Here is a 10,000-nt window from a genome sequence, read left to right on the forward strand (position 1 = left end):
CAACTGCGTTAAGTAGGCACCATAAATATTACAGCACAAGTACTGATAACAGCATTGGTTAATCCTCTCTTCAGACCAGTCATCTCTATGTATTGAGCCTATGAGACTCTCTGCATGAACTCTGTTAACCCCTAATGTTTGCTGAATGAAGGAGGCAGCCAAATTCATTATCGCAGCCGTCGGCACAGACTACGCCACCTCGCCTGCTTTTGAAGGGCAGAGGAAAAGACAAACACTCCTGTGAGGTAACATTAATCTTAAGTGTTTGGACAAAATCACACAGAAAGGCTCTAGTTATTTACATTTCGCATTAGGGAGTGGAAGTGTTCAGGAAACGTTGAAGGGGATTAATCTTTGTTAAAATGCACAGGATGAATATTCATGACCCCTTTAAAAAGGACCTGTGACCAATTAGGAGTTTTTGGTAATTCAAATTCATGAACCTTGTATAAATATGTATGACCCTATTTAGGACATAGTATTGGTCTGACAGTGGGTGTTACATATAATGGTTGATGTGTGTGTGTGTGTGTGTGTGTGTGTGTGTGTGTGTGTGTGTGTGTGTGTGTGTGTCCCTTTGAACAGACACACACCAATTATTTAATTCTGTCATTCCCTGTAGTGACACACATCACATCTAAACATGTCTCACGTTTTCATACGATGTAATTTTGCTATTTTTATTATAAAGACACAGAATATAAACAAGTACAGGGACAAAAATCCAGAGTGTAAAAACAGAAACTAAAAATAATGGTGTGGTGAATTAAGTTGATATCATGAGCTTATACAAGCTGTGATTGAGCATAGACATGAGAGTCGCATTGATTTTTCAGTTTGCTTGCTGTCACTTTAGTTTTGAGCACTCGCTTTCGACATATTTTTCCGGCGGGAAATATGTCATGGATTAAGAATTGACTAGATGATCGCCCTGTGTTTCGACTGCATTGCGTGTCAACAAATGCCAGGAGCAGCAGAAGATGTGTTTTAAAAATGGCATCTTAGCCATTTTAAAGAGGCATTAAGGACTATTTGTCTAAAATTAGTCAGCTAGGTAATTAGCCAACACCTCTCAGCTGTGCAACCTTCATATGTGCTCAATCACAACTTTATCCGCCAACATTATTTTTCATCCCTCAGTTTCTGCCTTTACGCAATGCTCAATTCCTGCTCCTGTGCCTGTTTACATTCTGTAAAGATAGCTGTAAAGATAGCAAAATGACACCGTATTTTCGACACTTTTCTCTCTACGCCTGTATGTGCAGACTTCTGAGACATGTCTATTCACCAGTGGGTGAGTGGTCTAAAACATGGTTTTGTGTCTACCTGAGTGAGTGAAGGTGATCGCCTATGCAACAACAACCTCCATTACATCCATTATGCCTGCGCTCTCATCGCGGTGAGAGCCTGGCGGTGAATGGAGGTGTTAATGACGGAGCCCTGCGTCGTGACCGACAGCTGCGGGCAGCAGAACATAGTCGCACCACTCTGCTCGCTCTGCATTGTGATGCAAATTGCTTCCTTATGAAATAATGAATGGGACCGACACCATTAGCCCCCTTTCTTCTCCCTCACGACCACTCAAACCACCTTAGTACTCTCGGACCCCCTGATTCGGTGGTCGTGGCCCAGGAGAGCTGAGGGAGTATCTGAAATATTCACACCTCTGTGATATATCTAATTATACGGCCTTCATGAGGTCAGGGGCAGAATAGGTGTGTGTGTGTGTTTGTGTGTGTGTTTGTGTGTGTATGAGAGAGAGAGAGAGAGAGAGAGAGAGAATGTGTGTGTGGGTGGTTGCAATGCCTCTGGTTCACGTTATGTATTAACACACATTAATATATATGCAGTTGCATCCCTATATGTTTGCAAGGTCAGGTCAAGCATGGCTCCGGGGGATATTACAGTAAATTATGTTTTTCACACAGCTCTGCTCCTGTGAGTGTGTGTGTGTGTGTGATTGTGTGAGAAACTGTATCTTTGTGTTTTTTATGAGTATCTAGGCGGCTCTTCCTACATGAGGCAGGAATGACAAGGTCAAGTGCATCTTTGTTTATGTGTGTGTCTTTTCACCTGTATGTGTGTGTATGTGTGTGTTAGTGTGTGTGAGCACATGTATCTTTGTGTGTGTTTTTTATGAGTGTGTGTGTGTGTGTGTGTGTGTGTGTGTGTGTGTGTGTGTATGTGTTTGTGTGTGTGTGTGTGTGTGTGTGAGCACATGTATCTTTGTGTGTGTTTTGTATGAGTGTGTGTGTGTGTGTGTGTGTATGTGCGTATGTGTGTGCTTCAGTTCATCGTTCTGGTTTCTAAGGATTTATTCCATTCAAATCTTATTGTCGATCCTCAGCCCGAAGGGTTCAATGTGTGTGTGCGTATGTGTGTGAGTGTGTGTGTGTGTGTGTGTGTGTATGTGCATGTGCATGTGCGTGTGCGTGTGCGTGTGCGTGTTTGTGTGTGTGTGTGTGTGTGTGTATGTGCGTGTGTGTGTGTTTGTGTGTGTGTGCGTGTGTGTGTGTGTGTGTGTGTGTGTGTGTGCTGAAGCCACTCACATCGGGTGACCACTCCCTCCAGGCGTATGATGTTGGGGTGCTCAAACTGGCCCATGATGCTGGCCTCGCTCAGGAAGTCGCGCCGCTGCGTCTCCGTGTAGCCTGCCTTCAGACTCTTAATGGCCACGTGGATCTCCCTCTTACTGGGCAGACGCAGACGCCCGCTGCACACCTCCCCAAACTCTCCTGTGCACAGGACAACGCACATACACCCGCACACACACACACACATGCACACACACACACACACACACACACAGAGACAAGACAAAAGGACGTTTTCAATTAGGCAAACATAGACATATCATAATAGCAAAAACACACAGACGCACAAGAACACATGTGCCTCTCCACACGTGTGCACACACATCCACACCCACCCAAACACAACAGACATAACAAGTGAAGTTTTTTATCAAGGTCCTTATTCACACATACATGCACAGCTACCCAAGTATGACCGCACAAACGTGTACAGGGACACACTCGTAGCACACAAGATGATAAAATGAATCCAAGACCTGAGGAGTTTTTGATTGGTAGCATCAGGTGTGACAGATTAAGGCTGGATTAAAGCCCTACAGGACCGTGGCTTTCTGGGAAGGCGCTTGGCCTTTCATGCTGTGTGGCAATCTATCTGCTTTGGTGCCAACTGGAGCGTTAGCTCACGCTCTACTCAACATTCATTTGACCTGAGTCACAGAGTACTACACTGGTGCTATGGTGAAGACTTTCCTTTTACAGGGAAGGTCCTCTTTAGATGGTTAGACTTCGAATTGGAAGATTAGGAAAACGAAATGTTTTTATTTTTTTCTAGTGTGATAGTCTAAGGGATTGATTAGCTGGTTAGCCCAAATATCCTTTACATTTTATTATGTGTCATTTATTATTTTATTTTTAACAGCACAGCTTATTTCTATTCACGATGAGCATTTGACAGCATGCTAATACGTTCACAGGATCACAAGCACAAAAAAGTGTCCGCTTACCTGCTCCAATCACCCTCTCAATGCGGATGCTGGACACATCGATCTCCTGAGCAAAATCTCGGACGGCCTGGTTCGGATCCTCGTATGTGTGTGGGTGGATGTAGGTCCGGCTACCTGGCAGGCTGACTGAAAGAAAACTAGCATGTCAGCAAAAGCAACGGCACTCAACATCTGTTGTGAGAGTTTTCTCAGTTTTTTTTTTTTTTACTTTGCGATCTGTTTCTGCCATTCATTAGCGTTAGCGTTATCATCCATTTCCCCAAAGGAGGCTGCCACCGCATTTTCAACCTCATTAGGCTTCTGCGTGTGGCAGGCGGGAGAGGTGCCATTAGAGCCGACACACATTAGGCAGCTTGAGTGCCGGCCTGGCGTCATTTGTCACGCGGCAGCAAACACACGCGGGCCCCTCTGCACACATCCCCGATCACTTTAACGTGACAAATTGATACCGGGCGGCTTCATGTGGGCAAAAAAACTAAAAAACATGGACGACACTTGACAACTGGTGTTTTTTTTGCCACACCATCGAAAGCATTTTGCTAAGAGGTCTTTTTTCCCCACGTGCCTCAGACAGCTGACTCGGCGACCCAGAGATTAATGTCTGAGGTGAGCCTAGGGTTACTTTAAACATGGTGCAAGTGCCCATTTATCTTTCCTCGTAGCTTTAGGAATTACTGAATGATGTACTGTACTAATGTACAGTACAGATAACTTACAGTTATTTTTTTTTAACTGCTGTCATATTGGGCACTGGGTGTGTGTGTGTGCCTATGTATGTGAGTGTTTGTGTGTGTGTGTGTGTGTATGTGTGTGTGTGTGTGTGTGTGTGTGTGTGTGTGTGTGTGTGTGTGTGTGTCTCTTTGTGTGTGTGTGTGTGAGAGAAAGAAAATGTGTGTGTGTGTCTGTGAGAAAGAGAACATGTGTGTGTGTGTGTGTGTGTGTGTGTGTGTGTGTGTGTGTGTGTGTGTGTGTCTGTGTGTGTGTGTGTGTGTGTGTGTGTGTGTATGTGTGCCAAACATGTCCTGTACCTCGGCCGTGCTGGAACTGCATCTTCTCCTCCTCTGGGTCCTGCTTGGCCTTTATGTAACCACAGTGCCTACAGCAACACAAAACCCCAAACCCTGGATCAGTCAAAGCAATCTCCTGTACAACACACACACATCCCCCTGTACAATACACACATATCCTCCTCCACCTCTGCAGCTCCGCTGGATGAAAATGGTATGTTCAAGACCCCATTCAGCAGGCTTAGCCTAAGAACTGCATCTGTAACGTCCAGTCCATGGGTAAGCCCCCAGGGTCTTAACTCAGCCTGGAGTAATACAGCAGGGCACAGCGACCCAGGATGAAACAGGGTAACACGGTGAAACAGCACTGTCAGAGTGTTAGCAAAAAGCAACAAGCCCAGCAAGTGTAATAAACCCTGGCCAGCTCTTCCCTTCTCCCCCATTTACAGGTGTTACATCATCTCCGACAGTTTCATTTACACTCCCAGACTTTATAAAAGTCTGCGGCTGTCAGCCTGAGCAGTCTCTTGAGTTGATGTAACACCTGCAAATAGACTCTTCTACCCCTTCTCATCTTATCTCTCTCTCTCCTCTCTTGGACGTCATCCTGGGGGAAAGAGGTGTCCTTCTGTTGCTGCAACCCAATGCCCCCCCCCCCCCCCCCCCCCCACACACACACACCAGACTGAGCAGCTGCTTCTAAGGGGGGGGGGGGATGATCCCAGTGACCTCCAGGTCCCCCCCCCCCCCCCCCCCAGACCTGATCTCTCCACAGACCAGGGTGTCTCCAAAGAGCCCTGCCAGACCATGAACAGACCACGGGCGTTAGATCATGAATACGTGAACAGGCCGGGGAGAATAGGGGGCGGACAGAAGCCGGCTTCTCCGTCCGGTCGCGGTGTTCATTATTCCGCTAATCCGCCCTCTGACACTCATCCACCCCCTTCCGTCCGTATCTACCTTCAGCTGAGACTCGGGACACGCTCAAGACCACTCCGAAGAGTCTAAGCGAAAGTGCGAGGACACGCGCTACGAAATAAAGTGGGATGCCGCCAAGCCATATAATCCTCCGGCCATCTGTTTGGGGGGTGCCTGGAAATATTGGATGGCGGTAGACAGAAATAGCAGAGAGCTGAGTGAGGGGAGGCGAAGGTGAGGCTCTACTGATCTGAGAGCAGATGTTCGTGGAAATCCCTGTCCTATCCCCCTGGGAGCATGGCTCAATAAACCTGCACCATGAAGTGGAAAATGTGCCGCTGAATATTAATGCCAAGTGCACTTTTTTAACTAGATGCATAACTCACAATAAGAGTGTGTGTGTGTGTGTGTGTGCGTGTGCGCGTGTTGTTTCTATGTTGCATTTCTGTTTGTGTACTATGTATTTGTATATATTTGAGAGCCTATGTCTGGGAGGATATCAATGCATCGGAAACGCCATTTTCTTAGTTTGTTCGGGATTAACACACAGTGATCCAGATGTCTCCCTGCATGTTATTCACATGTGCAAACACTGTGGTTATCACAAGGGTAGCTATGGAGGAACAAATAACATCCACCAACATTTACATTTAGTCATTTAGTAGACGCTTTTATCCAAAGCGACTTACAGGGATGTATACACATTTTTACATTTACACTGATGGCACACTGCACATCAGGAGCAATTAGGTGTTCATTGTCTTGCTCAAGGTAACATTAGTAACCTTTTGATTACTAAACGACTTCTCTACCTCCTGTACCACTGTCGCCAACATAGCAGTCACCCAACATATCAGTCCAACATGAAACGTATCACAACATCACAAATGTAACAACATTATTGAAAAATTGAATTATATCTTGAAACACGGAAAGCAAATAGAAGAGTTTGAGAATCTGAGAGTATCTGATAATGATGCAATTGATTGGGTTGCCGTTGCAAACCTAGCTGCAGCTGCCGCAGGGAAAAGGCCTATTATAATCACTCTGGTTTATATTCAGACAGTAATTGACCGGACCTCTGCCCATTGACTTAACATCACAGATCAATATGGGGGAGTTCCATCTCCGGGGCCGTCATGGGGAGCTGTCAGCTGTCCCTACCCGGTAATGACAGCCTGAGGCGGGGCTGCCGAGGCCAGACTCGAGCTGCTGGGCTGGAAGAACCGGCAGCTGAAACAGAACCCAGCCAGCAGGAGACTGCACCGGGGGGGGGGGGGTCTGATGATGTTAACTGCTCAGACAGGAGGGGGGTTTGTGAAAAACAAGCACTTTAGAACTGGACTCTAATGGAAAACTCTACTGGCTAACTCTCTTCCTCTCTAGTACACGCTGCCAACACAGGGGCAAAGGTCTGCCTAAGGCGAGGGTATGGTGAGGGACTGGTGTAAACACAGAGGGCTATGAGGAAAGGGGTTTAGTATGCACTGGAGGGACCTACTTAGGGTCTATTGAGGGGCTGTGGAAACAAATACACAGGCAGGACTCTACCGCGAGGCTTTATTAACTGACTGCTGGGATTGGGGAAGTGTTCTATTCATCCAGCTAATCCTGTTGATTCTTGGCACAGCTGGGTGGGTGCTCCAGGGCACGCAGAGGAGGAGGGGACCCTTCTGGAGGGTGGGTGTGTGTGAGTGTGTGTGTGTGTGTGTGTGTGTGTGTGTGTGTGTGTGTGTGTGCGTGTGTATGTGTGTTTGTGTGTGTGTGTGTGTGTGTGTGTGTGAAAAGTATGGGGGTTCAGTGGGGTTCTTGTGGGTGGTTTCCCCTCGGTGGTTTTAATGAGGGGAGAGGATTGGCGTAGGGGTAGGATGGGGTTTTGGGGGGGTGGGGATCCACCTGTTTACTTGAGACCCCTGCAACCTCTGTCAAACACCCCCAGATATGCCCACAGGCAAGCATGCATCTGGCTATCCACCCCCCAGCACACACAGACCCCCACCTCAGACACACACACACACACACACACGCACACACACACACACACACACACACACTTACACACGCACACTCACAGACACACACACACACACTCAAACACACACGTGGCCCCATGTGGTCACAACGTGCTCTATTAACCAGAACATGCTTACACAGAGGGACCCAATCTGGGGATCAGGAGAGTGTGTGAGTGGCTTTGTGTTTGGTGGTGGGGGGTTTCTGATAGAGGCATGTGGTAATCAGAGAGAGAGAGAGAGAGTGAGAGAGAGAGACAGAGAGATGGAAAGAGAGAGAGAGAGAGAGAGAGAGAAAGCGAGACAGAGAGAGAGAGAGAGAGAGACAGAGATCAACCCCCTCCCACCCTGCCTCAGCTGCCAACCTGCTCTTCTCCCCCTGCTCTGATCTCCTCCTGCGCCCCCCACCCCCCACCGCCCATCCCCCATCCCAACCCAACCCTCTGCCCCTGAGGTGCTACACGCTAAACCCTCCCCCTGCACCTGCTGCTCCCCGGCTCCTGCGCGCTGATGAAATACTTCCCCCTGTCACGCTGTGGAGGTCTGGTGGGGATTGTTCAAAGAGGGATGCAAGGTCTCTGTCTCGCGCTCTCTTTCTTTCTTATTATATTATATCTAACCTATACCTATACGCACAGTGATTTAAATAACCTAAAAAAGCAGCATCTTATTTACACAGCCTCATAAAGAGCCTCATTTCATCACCTTACAGAAATATATACAGAAATATGTTGTACAGCTTACAGAAATTGCTTATACCTCTCTCTATTCCATCCTAGATTCATCCTATTCATATTCATACCAGGCCTCTGGTATGGTGTGTGATTATGTTAACCTGTTTGTTTCAAAATTTACATCTTTATTTGTCATGCAGTCGCTTCACTGTGGCACACACTCCCTCCCGTGCTCTGTCACTCTCTGCAGGTGTTAAATCCTGCTGTCTTTGTGCACAGACTCTGCTGACGTTGGGCTTTCTTTCTCTTCGCCAATGCTTCTCTGCTTTTTTCTGTCTGTGTGTGGTGCTAAACAGAAACTCAATACTTTAGTTTGACAGTGGAAAGTGTGTGTGTGTGTGTGTCTATGTGTGTGTGTGTGTGAGAGAGAGAGAAAGAGAGAGAGAGAGAGAGAGAGAGAGAGTGTGTGTGTGTGTGATAGAGCATGTGATTATGTGTATTCACATACATGTCCACGTGTGTGCTTGTAGTTGTGTGAATGTGTGTGTGTGTGTGTGTGAGTGTGTGTATGTGAGAGAGAGAGAGAGAGTGTGTGTGTGTGTGTTTAAGAGCGCTGTGAGTATGTGTATTCACATTCATGTCAACTTGTGTGCTTGTAGTTGTGTGAATGTGTGTGTGAGTGTGTGTGTGTGTGTGTGTGTGTGTGTGTGTGTGTATGTGTATGTGTGTGCGTGTGAGAGAGAGAGAGAGTGTGTGTGTGCGTGAAAGACCATGTGAGTATGTGTATTCACATGCATGTCCACGTGCGTGCTTGTAGTTGTGCGAATGTGTGTGAGTGTGTGTGAGTGTGTGTGTGTGTGTGTGTGTGTGTGTGTGTGTGTGTGTGTGTGTGTGTGTGTGTGTCTGTATGCTTGCATGTGTGTGCATGTGTCTTCTTTTCAAACCAGAACCCCAGCATGGGGGAACTAAGAGGGGGGGGGGGGGGCTTCTCCTCTATGAAAGTGCTGACGCAGAACTGTATGTCTTCAGCCTCCCCACCAAGAAACCCCCCCCCGCCCCCCCCCCCCCTGAAAAACAACCCCCCAACAGAGCTGCAGTCACAGCAATACTCAGTGGGGCCACAACGACTGAGAGCTGCATCCAAAATCACTTTTTTCTACTGCACACTTCTGTGTGTGTGTGTGTGTGTGTGTGTGTGTGTGTGTGTGTGTGTGTGTGTGTGTGTGTGTGTGTGTGTGTGTGTGTGTGTGTGTGTGTGAGCTCATGCAATCAAAGCGAACATTTCTCAGGACCCTTAATGTTGCGATGAAAAATACATGCACACAATCTGTTAAAGTGTTTGCTTCAAGCTTTTTCTCTCAACCAATATTGTTGTACATCACTTGTCCCCCACTCTATGGGCTTGGTAGGTAGTAAACTATGCATACGCCTGCTGGGCCTCTAAGACAGGAGTCTGGGTTGTTATCCCCGTTAATTACGACCATAACAATGGCAGGGAACTGCAGTCTGGACTGTTTCAAGATCAGTCAGACATACTGGACCTCTCTCTGTCTGTGCATGAGCCAGTCATTTCATAACTCTCCTTTAACAAGGTATCTCAATCCTCCAGGACCAATGGCCAGTATTGTTAAAAAAAAGGCCTAAAAGGATAATCTTGAATTGGATGCTTTAGCATGAGCAAACATTCTTGCCTCACATTTTCAAGTGAGGTTGCCCAAAATGGTAGAAATAGTCATACCAATTACAGCTTCTTCCTAGACAACTTATGATGATGCTGGTTCTTCACAGTACACTCTAGAAACATCATTACACACTGCAAAAAAATGCTTTTCTAACCTAGTGTTATTACTC

At 47.0% G+C, this 10,000-nt stretch overlaps 1 protein-coding gene across 1 annotated transcript in view; it reads right to left on the reverse strand.

Moving 5' to 3' along the window:
• ek1 (eph-like kinase 1) overlaps positions 1 to 10,000 on the reverse strand; it is a gene marked incomplete at both ends in the record, with an annotated part of 76,091 nt that overhangs the window by 16,566 nt on the left and 49,525 nt on the right. Inside the window, 3 exons of the mRNA XM_080855259.1 lie at positions 2,550 to 2,735; positions 3,539 to 3,664; positions 4,567 to 4,634. Of these exons, the coding sequence (XP_080711385.1) occupies positions 2,550 to 2,735; positions 3,539 to 3,664; positions 4,567 to 4,634 (380 nt within the window). The remainder of the gene's footprint in view (positions 1 to 2,549; positions 2,736 to 3,538; positions 3,665 to 4,566; positions 4,635 to 10,000) is intronic.

This window comes from Sprattus sprattus (assembly GCF_963457725.1).
Source record: "Sprattus sprattus genome assembly, chromosome: 17".
NCBI lineage: Eukaryota > Metazoa > Chordata > Actinopteri > Clupeiformes > Clupeidae > Sprattus > Sprattus sprattus.